The sequence below is a fragment of the Nicotiana tabacum genome, chromosome 21 (assembly GCF_000715075.1).
Source record: "Nicotiana tabacum cultivar K326 chromosome 21, ASM71507v2, whole genome shotgun sequence".
In the NCBI taxonomy this organism is placed as follows: Eukaryota; Viridiplantae; Streptophyta; class Magnoliopsida; order Solanales; family Solanaceae; genus Nicotiana; species Nicotiana tabacum.
In genome coordinates, this window is record NC_134100.1 from 3278689 (window position 1) to 3297286 (window position 18598).

Consider the following 18598-nt stretch of genomic DNA (forward strand, 5'->3'; position numbering starts at 1 on the left):
AAAAAATTTCTTTTTGAGAGAAGGGAAGTTTGCGGGGGGGGGGGGGGGGGAGGAGGGTGGGTGGATAGTGCAGAAAACATAAGAACATAAAGTTAAAAATACAAAAAAAAAAGTAAAATTGGGGCAACTAATTAAATTTCTATATAAGTTGGGTTGAGATACCTTTTGTTTTGAGTGAGTTTCATGGGTTGTATTTGGGCTGCTTAATGGGTCAGAATGCGCTATAAAACATAATGGGTTAACTTGGGCTCAGCCCAAATTGATCCATGAGCTAAAATATTTGTAACCCAACCCATTAATCTCTGGGCGGGTTAGATGAGTTTGGGCTAAAATTGCCACCCCTAGCTGCAGCACCATGTGGGACTGCAACACCAACTGGAGTTGGTCGGGTTAACTGGTTCACAGCTTTGGAGCAGGAGGTGGCTAGATTGCGTACCTCGGTCGTTGACTTGGGTACACGTGTTGACGCGGTGGCTGACAGGCAGGTAAAATCGGAGAAGAAAATATTGGGCTGATTGAGAGCTCTGGGTCGTGCTTGCAATTTGAACCCAGACACGGTCTCCGATCAAGAGTGATCTTTCAGGGAAGTTCCTTTACCTCACTGTTCTTTAATTTTTATGTCATGAGGCCATGTCTTCCTTTAAAGTGTGGGGTGGGGGCTACTTCAATGTATATATGTATATATAACAATTTGACTGTTTGATGTTTCTTTGTTTCTTATTGATTGTTTTCGGTGTTTTGAGTAGTAGTTACTTTAGGTAAGTTAATTTGGCCCGACGATGGATCTTTTTCGACGGGGTTCTTGAGGGTCTAAGGCGACGTAAAAAAAAACCAGGAATATGGGGACTCTTACTGATGACGGATCTTTTAGATAGTTTTCTTGAGGGAAGTAAGTCTAAAAAAAATACCAAAAATATTTTTTTAGGTAGTGTAGTAACTCCCCTTGTTTTTTTTGGGCCACAGTTTTTTTCCAAGGGTTTATCTTGAACCGGGTGTAGTTAGTTTTTATTTATTTTGCTTTTAATTTTTATTTAGTATTGATGGGCTACGAGCTGAAATAGAAAGAGAAACCCTTGGCATTGATACACCTAAACACAGTAGACACTATGGTGTAACGCTTAGTCTCAGTGGTTGATTCTTGCTAAAGTGCCTTAAATTGTATGTTTGTAACTGACTTGATTACTCAAACGAGAGTGTCTTGATAAGCCAATCTGGAGTGAGTTATGTGCCATGTATGTGTGAGTTGTACTGTATTCTATGTTTTACATTTGATCCTAGAACTTGTCCCGTGTGTTTGCAAAGCAAAATAGTAGCTTCATTCAGTATTAGGAGTGATATAGGCATTTCTTTGTTAAGCCAGATATATAAAGTAGACCCACCTAAATGCAATACATCATAGTCAACCTCGTTGAACCTATAAGCCTGTTTCTTTGGCACCCACATTGCGAACTTTACCCTATTGTTTGAATGACCATCTGTTTGAACTCCTTTACCTCCCATAAGCACTTGAATGGTATTGAAATATGCAAAAGATAAAGTGTGGGGTGGTGGTTTGGTTTTTAAGTGGAATCGATGAAATAGAGAAAATGTGCAGTTTTTGGAAAAATAAAAGAATAAGCACCACTTAAAAAAATTAAAAAAAAAATGAGTGAGTAAATGTAGTAGTTGATAAGTGGCGACTTGATACAATTGCACCTAATGGAGTGGGATGTTAGAAATAAAAATGTGGTAGAATGTCTGGTTGACATAAGTATGGTTTTGAAGGTTAATGTGATTGTATTAAAAGTGCTTAGGGAGGTTAGTCACTATATCCAAATATATCCTACCCGTCCCTTAGCCTACATTACAACCAAGTAAAGCCGTACTTGATCTTAGAATGAATGGGCTCGATTAGTAGAGTAGTACACTACGGGCAAGCCTATGGTGCGTCTTTGTGGCATATGAATGTTCCTTTTGAGAGTGAATGAATTTTTTCTATCTAAGTTCCTCATTGTTCTTAATATTAATATTTGTGGAACTACTATCTTGTGTGATGTGAGGGCATGTGATTCACGAAGGAAAGGTAAGTCTTGACTTCTGTATAGAGTAATTTGAGTAAGTACGAATATTGCACGGCACGTGAGAGTCGACTTTTGAGGCAAAAAAATTGTTCACTACTAGATGTAATTTTGGTGTTTGGTTCTTGGTGTGATACATTTGGGAAAAAGGCTTAGTGAAGGAACCTTTATAGAGTGTGGTGGATTGCACGAGGACTAGTTATGATTTAAGTGTGGGGTGTTGATAATATGCTAAATTTATGTAATTTGACGACTGATTATGCCCCAGCTTGACTATGTTTCACTATTATAGGATAGTTAAATGATGATAAATTGGCGCTAATTGTGAATTTCATGTTTTGCAGGAGCAAGTTGCACGTATGAGGACTTAGAACTGTAATTGGAGCTAAATTGAGGCAAGGGAAGCCCCTCGGAGCTGAGTACGTTGGAAGAAGAAAGAAAGAAGGGCTGAAGTGATGACCCAAACTAGCGCGCCCACTAGCAGGACCGCGCTAGCCTAGGAGTTCGAGGCAGAATGTTATGCTATATGCGCGGTCAGTAGAGCGCCCACTAGCGCGACCACGCTAGTCCAGTTCCGAAAAATAAAAGTTAGGGGTAAACTTGGAAGTTCAGGGGCAATTCCACAAAACTTAAAAGAAGTCCAGCTCACCCAAATATGGATTATGAAGGTTAGGATAACTGAGTTCAAGGAGAGAAAAGCAAGAGGCAAGGAGGAGACTTCAACATAGAGTTCTTCCTTTCTCCCTTTTGTATTTTACCATTTGTGATGAATTTGGCTTTTGTTATGATGAACACTAGTATGAGTAGCTAAATATTTAGTCTAAGGTTTTGATGGAACCTATTGAAGGATGAACTTCTTGTTATATTAATATAGATCGTCTGGTTTAATCTCTATTTGTGTCAACTACGTTCTTGTTGTAGTTAATTAATAGGATCCTCAATTAGCTGTGCCTATTTAGTATGTATTATTCGGGAGAGAGTGCATATTTAGGTAATTGTTGAACAACACCACTCCCAAAGTATATGAGGGATCAATAACCGAGGGTTTAAAGGCGGGATTAGGGATAACGAAGCTTTGGATGCGATCTAAAGTGAGCTGTTTTAAAAGCCAGCTAGCATAACTCGGGAGAGTGTGTCTAGTAAATTGTCGTAATTACTCGGGAAAGATTTACGATAATAAGAGTGCTCGTGATCGATAGAGACAGTTAGGCAAATCTATATGAAACATAACCGGAAGGGATTCCATCAATAGGGGAAATCACAACCTTAGATCCTTCTCTTAATTGTTTACAACTTAATCATAGTTAGTCTTTATTTACTTAAATACAGTCTGTCATAGTTAGTAAAAATATCTTCAATTGTGATTCAAAACGTTTGAGAAGTTGATTACGTAGAATTTAGTGAGTCTGATAAGAGTAATTGATAGGTTAATTCCTTGTGGGTTCAACTCTGGGCGAAATACTCAGATTATATTTGCAACGTCAGTTTGTCCTTTTTATAAGGCATAGTTGGGCGTGATCTCACGGCATCACCCTTCGTGCTTTTACTCTCAATAATGTGGCACGATATCAAGTTTCGTACATTAACACTCACAATATAGGCACGACATCACCTTCGTGCATTAATACTCGCTCACAATATCATGCACGACATTACTCTTCGTGCTTTACACTCTTTCTCACCCAAACAATAGAAATAATAACATCTCGGCAAGGGAATCAACAATGGAAATAATAACATCTCGGCAAGGGAATCAACATTAGAAACAATAACATCCCAGCAAGGGAATCAACAATAACCAATCGTGTTTAACAGTTAGCTTCGCAATATAGATCTCAACTTGAGTTAATACTCAACACTGGTCAATTACCAAGAGAATATCATAAGACTTTTTCAACATGAATAATCGTAAATTTAAGCATGAATAGTACATCATAAGGATCACGAAAAAATCAAGAATCACAATAACCATAATAAAATAACAAGACATAATAAGCACGTGATAACTACACCGGTAACCACAACAATTGGACATATAACATATTTGCACGAAGTCATAGAGGAACTCACAATCAAGAAGTATCAAAACGATAAGGGAGACAATCACTTCAATTTAGGCAAATAAGTGTCAAGTAACAAGTAAGAGTTAGAAGAAAGCTAACAACATCATATGGAGCATATAGAGGTAAAACAAGCAATTAGGAAACCAATCATATCGGAAAAACTTCTCATTTAATGAATATAAGGACCTAAGAACCCTAAAGGCAAATCTCCCACAAATAAGTCCGATCACACACTTGTCACCTCACGTGCACGGACTACAATTAGCATAGAAGACTTAAATCCTAAGGGGAAGTCCCCCACACAAGGTTAGGCAAGATACTTACCTCAAAGACGACAAACTAATATTCTAAAATGCATTTCTCGGATGAAAAGACCTCCGGACGGCTCAAATCTAACCAAGTTAACTTCAAAGCACAAACAAAACACATAAGAAACTATTCCGGATCATAAAGTCTCAATCTTTAAAAAAATCCAAAAATTGGTCCAAAAGTCAACCCCCAAGCCTATTCCAATACGAGCTCAACCATACAAAATCTATCAAATTCCGATGCTATTTGGTCCCTCAAATCACGATTTGTCTTTTTAGAAATTTTCTTCAAAAACCAACTCTTTCCCTAACCCAAAACACAATTTAAATGATAAAAATGAAGATAAAATCATGGAATATGTTAGATTCTAGGTGAAAAACACTTACCCAATCGATTTGTGTGAAAAACCTTCAAAGAATCGCTCAAAACCGAGCTCCACAAGTCAAGATATGATGAAAATTGTGTAACCCTAGATTTTGGGATATATTTTGCCCGCCCAGATTTTTGTGCATCGCGAAGAAGGAAACTGAAGCTGCCAAGAAAAGCCATCGCGAATGCGGAGAGTAAAGAACAGAAGCTTACGCGAACGCGGGGAGTGTGACTCAAACGCGAAGAAGAAATAGCCACCAGCCCCCAGCTCCTAATTCTACTATGCGAACGCGAGGAAGAGGCTGCGAACACGAAGAAGGAGAAATGCAAACCTTCGCGAACGTGAGAGGTTAAACGCGAACACGAAGAACAATAAATTCCTCATCCAAAATTACTCTTAGCGAACACGGAGGAGCAGATGCGAACGTGAAGGAGGAACCTAACTGACAGATATCAACAGTCCAAGGGGAAAAATAACCCGTAGCCTACCCGGAACACACCCCAGGCTCCAGGAACCCCGTCTAAACACACAAACAGGTCAAATAACCTAACTCGGACTCGCTCGAGGTCTCAAATCATAACAAACAGCACCGAAACGACGAATCACACCATGATTCGAACTTAGGAACTTTCAAATCTTCCAACTTCCAAAACTCTTGCCGAAACCTATCAAATCAACCCGGAATGACGCCAAATTTGCAGACGAGTCCCAAATGACAAGACGGAGCTGTTCCAACTCTCGAAATCGTATTCCGACCCCGATATCACCAAAGTGAACTATGGGTCAAACTTCTCCATTTTCCAAACTTCAACTTTTCCAACTTTCGCCGAAACTCCTCAAATTATCCCACGGACCTCCAAATCTGAATCCGGACGCGTGCCTAAGTCCAAAATCACCATAAAAAGCTGTTGAGATCACCCACAACCCATTCCGGGGCTGTTTACTCAAAAGATCAATTCCGATCATATTCTCACAGTTTAAACTTCCAAAATTAGTTTTCTTCTTCCAATTTGATTCAGAACCATCCAGTAACTAAATTCAACCATGCACGCAAGTCGATACACATATTATGAAGCTGCTCGTGACCTCAAACTGCCGAACCAGGCAAAATTTCTCAAAATGATCAGTCGGGTCGTTACAATATATATATATATATATGTACAAATTTTATATATTTATTCGGCTATTATTTTTACAGGCTATACAATATCATTTTTCGAATAAAAAATTAATTTAACAAGTTCTGTATGTTATTTGCGATATATTATTTGCATGGACTACCAGGCAAAGGCGGATCCAACCTATTACATGTGAGTTCCCGTGAACTTGGTTGCTTTTGCACATATCCTGTATATGTATTAAAAAGATCTACTAAATATCCTTAAATATTTGATTTTGAACCCATATATTTACTTAAGTCGCTATAAGAATTCATAAACTTTAAATTCTGAATCCGCCTTTGCTACCAGACTGATCACAAATTCACAATTTCTACATATGTTCATACTGAAGTTGCTATTACTTCATCGGCACGGAAGAAAAGTGATATATTTTTTTTTACTATTGTTAACACTCAATTGAAGAACAAGAATAACATAGATAGTAAAATAGACAATAACAACAACAACAAAAAACTCAGTTTAATCCCATACATAAGGTCAGGGGAGGTTAGTGTATACGCAGCCTTACTCCTGTCCTATAAAAGCAAAGGACAATTTCCGATAGACCCTAGATAATAAAATAGACATAAACACAATTTTTTCCCTCATTAATTTAAGATCATAGGGGTTGAAGTTATTTTTGATTTTTTAAAAATATATGCGACGACCAATTTTTTTTCTCATTAATTTAAGATCATAGGGGTTAAAGTTATTTTTGACATTTTAAATGTATATGCAATGACCATCTTTTTTAAAATTAATTTAAGATCATAGGGGTTTACTATCCAATTCAAAAGATTTAGGGGTCAGTTTGGTATGAGGTATAAGAAGATATATGGGTGATATAAAAATTTAATACCACCTTAATATTATATATGGTTAGCAAACCAGGTATAAGTTATTCCGGTGTTAATTTTAATATCGGGATAACTTATACCTTATAGAGGGTGGGGTAATTAGCATCGATATAACTTATATCTTCTTCTTAGAAATTATGCAATTGTCATTCTTAACACAACATACCAAATAGTGAATAAATAACATTCCCAGCATAACTAATCCCGGCGTAACTTATACCGGCATAATCCGTATTTCAACCAAACGACCCCTTAGAGAGTATTATTTCCCAAACCCAAAAGATTAAGGAGGTTCAGTAAAAGTAACTCTCTTAACTATTATTTAACCATGGTAAACAGTAAATGTTTATGCAGAGGACACGTGTCATGCATTTATTGGCAGAAGTGAACATTGGTTAAGATCCTTCTACTAATAGAAGTAGAATTCCTGGTTTGTTATAATTCTCACGCGGAATTACAATGGCGATAAAATCACTCAACTGAACTTTCTTTGCTAAACTAGGGTTTTTCTATTTCTGAGATTCTATCCAAGGTAAGTTTTTTCATCAATTTTGAGCTCGTAATGACTAATGTAGTTCTGATTTTGCATGTAAAATAGTTTAATAATTAATACTAATGACTGTTGTAGTTTTGATTTTGCATGTAAAATAGTTTACTCTTTTTCAATTCCCTTTTTGCTTTCTTAATTTGTTAATAAAAATGTTGGACCGAGCCGAGTCTATCGGAAACAGTCTCTCTACTTGCACAATATACTTGCACAATATAGAATTAAGACTGCGTGTACACTGCCCTCCACAACTGTGAGATTACGAGGTCTGTTGTTGTTGTAATTTGCTAAAAAATTGTTAATTTCTGTTTCTTCTTGCTTTTACTTTCTTTGAATTTGGTTCATCAAGTCAAGTAATTTATATACATTGTGCTCAATCTTATTGGTATCTTCAACTTTCTCTCCTTTGAGTTTTTTTTTCTTTTTCTTTTTGGGTTTATTTGTCCGGGAACTCACTGGGCCGACTAATCCAGATTCACATCGGTATTGGATCATCTGAAGGTTAAACATCCCTATTAGGAATTTCTCGATTCCAGTGCTTAAACTTGAACCTCTGGTTAAGCATGGAGGAATCTTACGGATTCAAGATTTGAACTTTATAGCTTTGATGTTGGGATTCTACCTCAACCCATTTGATTTACTGGGTTCAAAATCAAATATTTGTGTTTAGTTTATGTTTTAAAGTATGAGCATAGTTTAAGCCAAAACTACTGGATTTGAATAAACCCCTAACATTAAACTACAATCGTTCTACCTGGGCCATCACACCACATCCCTCAGGGCGTATCTAGCCTTATGGTACCAGGTTCATCTGAACCTAACACTTTTGATGCGAAGCATAATTTATGTGTAAAAATTCATTAATATTGCATCAAATAGTAGCTATGAACCCATAACATTAAAGATATAATGGGTTCAATGCTAAAAAACTCATATATGGAATAATGGAACCCATAGAGTTTAAATCCCGGATCCGCCTCTGACATCCCTTGGTGGTGAGTTTTCCCCATTGTAGTGATCAAATAAGGCTCTAATTGTATGTGGTGTTTGTGATGTGTAGATTAATTGATGTATCTGCTTCAGCTAATTAATTAGAAATTAAAGACTATTAGATGTTGGAATTAAAGCTGTTTAGCGGCTTTCAAATAGTAGAAAATTTTCCCTGATCTGGCTAATAGTCATGTACTTTTGTGGCTCATAAATCTGTAATCATGAAGCTGTCTTGTTTTGGTTTAGTTTCTCTCTTTTTGGCTCTTGTAACATCTTTTAGTCAGTATAGTCACTGATAAACTTATGGATAAAATCTCCCTCGTTTCTCTTCTTTGCATTTAAACCATGAAAGTAACTCATAGGCCTTTGGTTTAGTGGTAAGAACGTAACACGTGATGTGTGGGTAGGAATATGTCACGGATTGGTGCCTTAGACAAAAGTCTAAGTGGACAAAGCAGAGGGGGCCCCATTTTCTATCAAGTTTCGAACCTGACGCCGCTGATGAATCTCTAAGTTATCAAAAAGAAAAACACAAATCCTAACTAGAAACTTGTAACTATAGAAATTTTATATGGTTTTGCAGTTGAAAGACATCATTACTTCAAATAATGGGAATTCCTTTTACCATACAATTGATGTTTGAGCTATTGTTTCTTTCATTGCATATATACTTAATATTATTTCTTCATCTACTCCTTTTCATTGCTACAACTTATGTTTTAATTGTGCCTTGAGCGTAAAGTCCGAAAAGCTTGATATCCAAATTCTCAAATGTCAACTCAGTTAGAGGCAGACCAAAGAAAGTCTTATGTCTTTGCTTGTTTTGTGGTATGGACCAATCCGGATAGAAACTTCATGAGAATATTGATGTTGAAGCGTCACTGATAAGCTGATGAGTTTGCCGTCATTACAACCTAATTCCCATATTGAGCATTAATGCACTTCAGTATTGAGTCTACAGTACAGACAATAAGCTCAGTACCAAATCATGCTGTCAGTTAATCCTTATTTCCGCTTGAGACATTTTTGTACTTGAGACAAAGATTGTCAATTTGTAATTTTTCTTTATGCATCTTACAATGCATGTATATTCTTAGATTGAGTTCTATTTTGGTGTATAACCAGTTTACCTTTTAGAAATTTCTTCAGGAGGTGCAACAACAAAGAAACAGAACAATGTGGTACCATGTGGCAAAGCCATCTGAGTTTTTGGTCATCACTGGCAGAGGAATTGATGAGTTGAAAATTGCAAAGAAGGCTATGGTATGGCCATTTCAGAAGTGCGAAAAAATTGACGTTACCCCCGTAAATTACACCTTTGAAGTCAATGCCATGAGCAAAGAGAAGCTATCTTTCCTACTCCCTGCCGTTTTCACTATTGGTCCCCGGGCTAATGACCACAGCAGCCTTGTCAAATATGCAAGGCTTCTTTCTCTTCATCAGCGCGATTCCCATGATGTAAAAGAGCTTGTTCAAGGCATCATTGAGGGAGAGACACGTGTCTTGGCTGCTTCAATGTCGATGGAAGATGTATTTAAAGGCACAAAGGATTTCAAGCGCGAAGTTTTTGAAAAGGTTCAGCTAGAGCTTAACCAATTTGGACTTCTGATATATAATGCTAACATTAAGCAACTGGTTGATGTTAGAGGCCACGAGTACTTTTCATATTTGGGCCAGAAAACTCAAATGGAAGCAGCAAACAGGGCAAAAGTTGAAGTAGCTGAAGCGAAAATGAAGGGCGATGTTGGATTCAAACAGAGAGAAGGATTGACAATTCAAAATGCTGCAAAGATTGATGTTGAGACGAAGGTTATAACCGCGCAAAGAAAAGGTAAAGGTAAAATGGAGGAGATTAAGGTAGGATCAGAAGTCAAGATTTTTGAGAATCAGCAAGAAGCTGAAGTATCTGAGGCAAATGCAAAACTAGCAACGAAGAAGGCAGCATGGTCGCAGCAGGCAAAGATGGCAGAGGTGGTAGCTGAAAAAGCTGTGGCAATACGAGAGGCTGAGTTACAGCAAGAAGTCGAGCGAAAGAATGCCTTGACTAAGACTGAGAATTTCAAGGCTCAGTTCCTCAGTAGGGCTAATGTGGAATATGAGATTAAGGTGAGTCTAGTTGTGTTTCCGTTATTCCCTCTGTTTCATTTTATATGCACTCTTTCCTTCTTTACTCTGTTCAAACAAGAATGGTGCTTATCTCTATATGGAAACTTTTTAATTAAACTTCTCATTTTATCCTTATTGACTTACTCTTATAGCCGTAAAAATATCATGGCATGTTTAAGGCCATAAGTTCTAAGGGGTTGTTTGGTTTGGAACAAGGATATCCGATATCCTCCGATTATAATCCTGCATCCTATATGGGATAGATAATACCAAGATCTGGTATAAAATTTATATCAATTTTAGCTAATACCAATAAACATGGAATAAACAACAACAAGAACAACAAACCCAGTATAATCCCCAAGTGGGGTCTGAGAATAAATGTAAATTCCAAATTTTTCCTAATCCCGTAACCAAATGACCCCTTAGGGTACTGTTAGCATGTGTCAAAAGTTTTTCTTTGTTCTTTAATTTTTGGACTATCTATTGATGTTTCCATCCAGATGGTATCAGTTGATTATCTTTACTTGATTGTTTAATGGTATTTTTATATAGACCAAAGCAATGGATGTAAGACCCTCAAATAATTAAGCCGTTCTCTAGTGATAAGCGTTTAACATGGCTGTTCAGAGTTAATTTATTCTAGATGTTCTATTCAAATAACGGCTTCATCAGATGACATTCGGATCTATAGAATAACGGATCGCGTTCTAAGTATTCATGATTTTTTGTCATAATGTGGCTGATTGCTTGTGAAAATTCAGGTGCAAGAAGCAAATTCGGAGTATTATCAAAAGCAAACAGCAGCTGACGCAATACTGTATGAGAAACAAAAGTTAGCAGAGGCTCGAAGGATCGAAGCAGATGCTGGAACGTACGCAGAAAAACAAGCTGCAGATGCTGCACTCTATGCCAAGAAGAAAGAGGCTGAAGGACTTGTGGCTTTTGCAGAAGCACAAGGGATTTACATACGCACGTTGTTGTCAGCACTAGGAGGAAATTACATCGCGTTGAGGGATTTCTTGATGATTAATGAAAGGATATACACAGACATTGCCAAATATAACGCAGAAGCTATCAGAGGACTGCAACCAAAGATCACTATTTGGTCAACTGGTGCAAGTGAAGGGGATATGACCGATGGAACACGCGCAGGAAAGGGAAATGGTGTCATGAAAGAGATGGCGTCGCTTTACAGTGTAATTCCTCCGTTGCTACAGACCGTGTATGAGCAAACTAGTATGCTGCCTCCACCATGGCTCGACACTTGCAGCACCAGCCTGACCACATCGACCGAATCAGCTTAATGGTTTCTCACATAATATTATTAGCTACCTTGCTGGTAAATGATTTAGTAGACTTAACATAACACATAAGTACTAGTACATATTGTTGGTTCATTGGCAAGTGGAGGAATTAACAGTAGATTACTATGCAGTTAGTTTTGGTGCATTGGAAACAATATGAAGGTACAGTTGGTAAATTGTGAATTTCTCATTGAGTAGAATTGTCATAGCATCAGCTTGAGTTGGAGAGGAAAGTAAGTTATTTTCCAGCAGCCAAACATCAATAAATATTTTTGTTTAAGAATATTTTACATTTAAAAAGAAAAATCAACTGACTTTGCTTATGTTTTTCTCCATAGTCTATTTAAAATATTTTCTAAATTTCAGAGAACGTTGGATATTGTGACAGTTTTTTCTGGTAAATATTTTTCGAAAAATATTTTTCAGAAATATTGTCCTTCGAATCAAATGCACCCATAAAAAGATGCACTTTTTTTTCTTTCTTGAAGTTATTCTCTCGTTATATGCTTCTTAAGAAAAAAATCGAAAAATATTTACCAGAAAAATTGTCCTTCGAATCAAATGCACCCATAAAAAGATGCATTTTTCTTTTCTTTTCTTGAAGTTATTCTCTCGTTATATGCTTCTTAAGAAAAAAATTAAAAAAAAATTATCTTCACCTTACAGCAAACCTATTCTTAAAAAAAATCTGGCTAAAAAACATATATTCTGCATTTAAAAAAAAATAGGAAAGGGCTGAAATTTTTTAAGGTGACAGGTCGCTTTTTCCACAGGCAACCTATTGTTAAAAATTGTATTTACAAAAGAAAAGGGAAAGTATATATAATGTAAAATTTTAAGGTAGCTCACTGATTAAGAAGTGAAATATTCGATTTGACCAAAAAAAAAAAAATGTTCGATATAGATTATACCAAAATGAAGCATCTCTAAGAAGATTAAAAACCATTAAGTGATAAAACACTTTGTATAAAATAAGTGTTAATAATGAAATAGATTAATACTTGAAATCTAATCTATTTAATTTGAATACTAAAAGAAATCTTGAGGAAAAAATTATCATTCGTGTATTAGAAAAGAATTAATTGATAAATTTAATGAGGTCATTCATAATCACGCTTAAGCGTAGACAAATCATTAGTATTTCAACTATATATATGGAGTTACTTTACGAGCCAACCAAGAATATTGGTATCAATAAGAACGACATAAATATATTGACTCTTTTGTAATCCGATACATTAATTTATTTTTAATAGTAAATATATTAATTTATTTTTAATAGTAAATATATACAGCTGTCTACTAATTGGTCATTGATTAGTTGTGTATTTGTAACTATAAAAATTACTTCTTCCTCTTAAGAGTGAACAAAATTACTAGTTTTTTTTTTCTTCACTTGGATCTTCTAAATTTAAGAACTTCCACGATATCCTATCAAAATTTTAATAATAGATTTGTGTTCTTTATAAAATAATAATTTTATTCAAGTCTTTTTTGGGATTTAATACGATGTGTACCAATACTAGGTTCTCTAGTAATGAAATTTTTTAGTATTTCGCGTGATATATGGTGGATATATTTTTACTAATTTGGTTTTATAAATTTATTGCAATTTCTGTCCATCTTGTTACATTTAACATTTTCCGTTTCAACTTAAGATTCAATTTTATTAAGGATCTCATTATGCTTAAAATTTGAAAAACTTTGGTATAGATTTATATCTTTCCTAATTATATTGAATATTGTCTACAAGCACTCAATGAATTTCTATAAGTACATTAATACGATTTCTACTTTTCAAGTTAAATGATAGATTTATTTCTGTTTATGCAATTAGAGAATTTGATTTAGTTGCTATAAAAATGATGCTCCATCAAATTATGCTCACCATTGTACATTACTACTTAGTAAATTTCATTAAGTATATTAGACCATTTACCCTTTTTAACTTAAAATTTCAGATTTGATTAATGTTACTGATATGCAAATAATATTTTAAGTATCAATAATTTAAATTTTCTACTATACTTTTCAATATGATGAAAATATTACTTCCAATTGCAATTTGGTTAGAAATTCAATTACCGTTATGAAGAAATTCTTAATTCATGTATATAAATACTCATGATACTTCATTTTTTATAAACACATTCTTGAAAATAATTAATCGATAGACTTTATTTTATATATTCTAGCAATGTTCATATTATTGGCATGTGCTTTTATCTTATTTTATTTTATTTTTATTCATTTGTTCCAGTGATGGTGCGTACTGCATGTACGCTCAATGATTTTGATTAATGATTTATTATGTCTATTAATACAGTGGCGGATGTAGAGTATAGTTACTGGGTTCTCGGGAACCCGATAACTTTTACGGAGATCTTATATATTTATTAAAAAATTCATTAAATATCTATAAATATATAATTGTGAACCCAATTATTATTGTATATTAATTTAAGATTATAATAGGAACCCATAAACTTCAAATTCTAGATCCGCCTCTGTATTAATATATGTTGTCTCTTGTTAGGTCTCTTCATATTGTATTTTACGTGTCTTTTAATATCGTGACCTCTCCGTGTGTATTAGCTTAAAGTTTGAGCACGCTCGAAGGAAAATTTTAGTTAAGTCCCAAAGTTTGGTTTCTAACAATTCAAACAGTTCATTATTTGAATAGTCCTATATCATTAAATATTTTAAAGTTTCGCTACCAAACTAATAAATTTCACATACTTAATGCATTGAGCTGAATGCAGGGCGGAGGAAGAAGCTTAGATACACTAATTCAATAGCTTTTGCTCAAATATTGAAGCTGTATTAATAAAATTCATTAAATATATATATGTATTATATTTAAAATTCAATTATTAGAACTTGAATTAGTCGTTCTAAAATACAAAACTCATGAATTCAAATTTTGGCTCTACCTTTGTGATGACCCGATAGGTCATCTCATGTTTTAAAATACAATATTGTGTTTTGAAGCCTTAAATATCTCATTTAGCCTTCCTCGATTTGCGTGCACGGTCTAGGTGTTTTCCGGGGATACTTATATGTTAAAAACTGATAAAAATAAGAATTTTTGCCTTAAAAATTAATTTGAGTAGACTTCGGTCAACGTTTTGAGTAAACGGACCCGGATCCGTATTTTGACGGTTCTGGTGTGTCCGTATCGTAATTTGGGACCTGGACGTGTGCCCGAAATCGAATTCCGAGGTCCCTAGCTTGAGATATGAATTTTTGTTGAAAATTAAAAGTTTGAAAGTTTAATGATTTTAAGAATTTGATTGATGTTTGGTCTTATTGATATCGGGTCCATATTTTACTTCCGGAACCCGGTACAGGTCCATTATTATGTTTCTGACTTGTTTGTGAAATTTGGTGAGAAACGAAGTTGGTTTGACGTGATTCAGATGTTCGGTTGTGGAAATAGAAGTTGTAAAGTTTTCTTGAAAATTTCATTTGATTTTGTCTTCAATTCGTAGTTCTAGATGCTATTTTGGCAATTTGATCGCGCGGACAAGTTCGTATGATATTTTTAAACTTGTGTGCATGTTTGGTTTAGAGCCCCGAGGACTCGGGTGAGTTTCGGATAGGCTATAGAGTATTTTGGAACTTAGAAAAATCTGGTGTTTTGCTTAAACTGATATCTGGTGTGTTCTTCTTTGCGTTCGCGAAGGTACTCTCGCGAACGCGAAGGGTAAACTAGATAGGGGAAGGTTTTCTTCTTCGCGAATTCAGAGCGATGGGGCCTTACCTTTCGCAAACGCGACCAGCTCATCGCAAATGCGTAGCTTCAGGGACCTGGGGGAAGGTCAGTCATCTCTTCATCGCGAACGCGAGCATGGACTCGTGAATGCGAAGGCCAGGGGGAGTAGCCTTCGCGAACGCGGGGAGGGACTCACGAACACGAAAGCCACTCGGGCTACTGCTCTTCGTGAACACGTCAGTGTTCACGCGAACGTGATGAACACTAACGCCCAGTGATAAAACAGTCCCATTAGAGAATTTTTGCCATTCTTTCAAAATTTCAAAACTAGAAGACCTAGAGGCGATTTTTTCAAGAGATTTTCTTCCCCAATTTGTTGGTAAGTAATTCTAGCCTACTTTCTTTCAATTACCCATTACATTTCATGGGATTTCAGCCTAAAATCTAGGATTTTCATGGTGAAAATTGGGGGTTTGGGTAGAATTAGGAATTTTTTTAAAAAATTAGAATTTATACCTCGAATTGAGGTCAAATTTCGAAACAAATTACATAATCGGGCTCAGGGGTGAATGGATCGATGGATTTTGGTCTGAACCTCGGGTTTTGACCCAGCAGACCCGGGGTCGATTTTTTACTTTATGGAAAAAATTTGGGAATTCTAAATTTGTGCGTTGTAATTGATTTCTTTAGTATTGTGGCTAGATACGAGTGGTTTGGAGGTGAATTCTAGGAGAAAGGCCCCGATAGAGCTTTGAATTGAGTGCGGAGTGAGGTAAGTATTGTGCCTAACCTTGACTTGAGGTAATTAGGAACCCTCAGACTATGCGCTATGTGATTCTCATGTGAGCGGCGTATATACGAGGTGACGAGTGCTTATACGTCGCTGAATTATCTGTTTTCCCTGATTTACCATTTTTCCTTAATAATTTCCTTTCCTATCTTAACTGTTATATGCTCTAAACACTTTTTATGCTTAACTGCTACCTGTTAAATCAATATCTTCTTCTGTTAATGATGTTAGCTTTTTTCATAGTTTCACGAACCCTGCTATTTGCTTAAATTGACTTGCTTGCATCTTCTAATTGTAAATTGCTGGATTGGTCTCGCTGTGTAGTATTACTTGTGTAGATTCTTATATTGTATAAGTTTTCCTTTTCGATTCAGTTTGACATTTATTGATCGTAAAGGTTTTGTGGTTTGAACTATTGATTTGACTAGGTACATTGAGTGTTTGGTACTGATATGGTGGGATCGGGCTGCACGCCGCAGCAGGTGTAATAAGGGTAGATTGATATGGTGGAATAAGAGTGAATTCGTACTGTACAGTAGGATCGGGTTGCATGTTGCAACAGGTGGAATAAGGGTAGATTGATATGGTGAAATAAATGTGAATTATGATACTAATATTGATATATGGTGGGATCGGGTTGCACGCCGCAACATATATATATATATATATATATATATATTATTTACTTTTGTTGATATTGTTACGGTGAGACAAGGGAGGATTTTGTGTTGTCTGGTAGAATTGGGTTGCACGCCGCAACAACTTATGTGTTTCCATTTCTTGAGATGTGTTGGTTTTCGGTATTCTCATTTGAACTGCTAAGGATTGGTAATTCTGGACAATACTGGTTTATTTCCTGATGCGGTAGTTATCATTTTCAGTTGACTGCTTCTTCCTATTCAGTATTTCTATTTTTCTATCATTATTATCTATACTGCATACAGGTTGTAGTGCAAGTGACCCGCCTTAGCCTCGTCACTACTTTGTCGAAGTTAGGCCCGACACTTACCAGTACATGGGGTCGGTTGTATTGATACTACACTCTGTATTTCTGTGCAAATTTTGGAGTCGGTCCCATCAGCGGCTACTAGAGAGCTCGGATCGGACAGCCTACGGAGACTTGAGGTACAACTGCTCAATGCCCGTAGCTCCTGAAGTCCCCTTCTTTGTTTCTATATAGTTGTGTATTTTCATTCAGACAGTTTTGTATTTATTTCAGACCCTTGTATGTATTACTTTAGTAGCTCGTACACTTGTGACACCAAGTTCAGGGATTTTGTAGTAGGTGTTTGACAGTTTTAGCTTCAGCATTCATATTTCAGTATTTCTTGTTATCCAACTCAATTGTAAAAATGGATAATAGATTCTAACTTGACTTGCCTAGCAAGTGAAATGTTATGCGCCATCACGGTCTCGACGATGGAAATTTCAGGTCGTGACAAGTTGATATCAGAGCACTAGTTTACAAGTCTCACGAGTCACGAGCAAACTTAGTAGAGTCTGGAGGATCGGTACAGAGACGTCTGTACTTAACTTCCAAAGGCTCTGGAGTTAGGAACAGTTTCACTTCTATTCTTCTTTGTCGTGAGATTTTATTCTATCATTGATGATTGAACCTTTCTATTCTGTTCTCTCGCAGATGGAGAGGACACATACCGCATCTTCAGTTGGACAGCAGTCGGAGCCCCCAACAGCAGCTCCTACAAGGGGCAGAGGTCGAGGCCGAGGTCGCGCTAGAGGCTGAGGCAGGGGCAGAGCTCAGCCCAAGGCTCGAGCAGCAGCACTAGCGGTGGAGCCTCAAGTAGAGTTTGATGAGGAGGTTCCAGCCTAGACTGTGCCTGTCGGACCAGCTCAGGTCCCGGAGAGGTTCATTGCCAGTGCTTCAGGATGCCTTGGTCCGTTTAGTGGGCCTTATGGAGAGTGTGACCCAGGCTGGTACATTTGCTGTGGCACCAGCCGTCTCTCAGGCTGGGGAAGGAGTACAGACTCTCGCTACTCACACTTCGGAACAGATGACTCCCCAGTTTCAGACTCCAGCAGCCCAGCCAGTTGGGGTAGTTCAGTCGGGTGTTGCGGCATAAGCTAGTGATGGATCAGTTATGTCTTCTGAGGCTTTATGGATATTAGACAGGTTTACTAAGCTCTTTCCAGTTCACTTTAGTGTTGCATCTTCAGAGGACCCCCAAGATTATCTTGACAATTGTCATGAGGTGCTATGGAACATGGGTATAGTGGAGAACAATGGGGTCAATTTTGTTGCATTTCAGATGTCGGTTTCTACCAAGAAATGGTGGAGGGATTATGTGTTGACCAGACCAGTTGGGTTG

At 36.6% G+C, this 18598-nt stretch overlaps 1 protein-coding gene across 2 annotated transcripts; it reads left to right on the forward strand.

Moving 5' to 3' along the window:
• The first annotated feature begins 7193 nt into the window (after positions 1-7193).
• On the forward strand, positions 7194-12089 carry LOC107762087 (flotillin-like protein 6). 2 transcript variants are annotated; one of them, XM_016580408.2, is made up of 3 exons: positions 7194-7348; positions 9491-10459; positions 11224-12089. In XM_016580408.2, the coding sequence occupies exons 2-3, from the start codon at positions 9530-9532 to the stop codon at positions 11764-11766; spliced, it is 1473 nt and encodes a 490-aa protein (XP_016435894.1). In that variant the 5' UTR covers positions 7194-7348; positions 9491-9529; the 3' UTR covers positions 11767-12089. The 2 variants fall into 2 exon arrangements, with proteins under 2 accessions (XP_016435894.1, XP_016435895.1); XM_016580409.2 differs by having other exon boundaries at positions 7206-7348; positions 9503-10459.
• The last annotated feature ends 6509 nt before the right edge of the window (positions 12090-18598 follow it).

Coding starts and splice junctions, on each gene's coding strand:
- LOC107762087 (XM_016580408.2), top strand. CDS start 9,530: ATGTGGTACCATGTGGCAAAGCCATCTGAGTTTTTGGTCATCACTGGC. Junction 10,460..11,223: donor ATGTGGAATATGAGATTAAG/GTGAGTCTAGTT, acceptor GTGAAAATTCAG/GTGCAAGAAGCAAATTCGGA.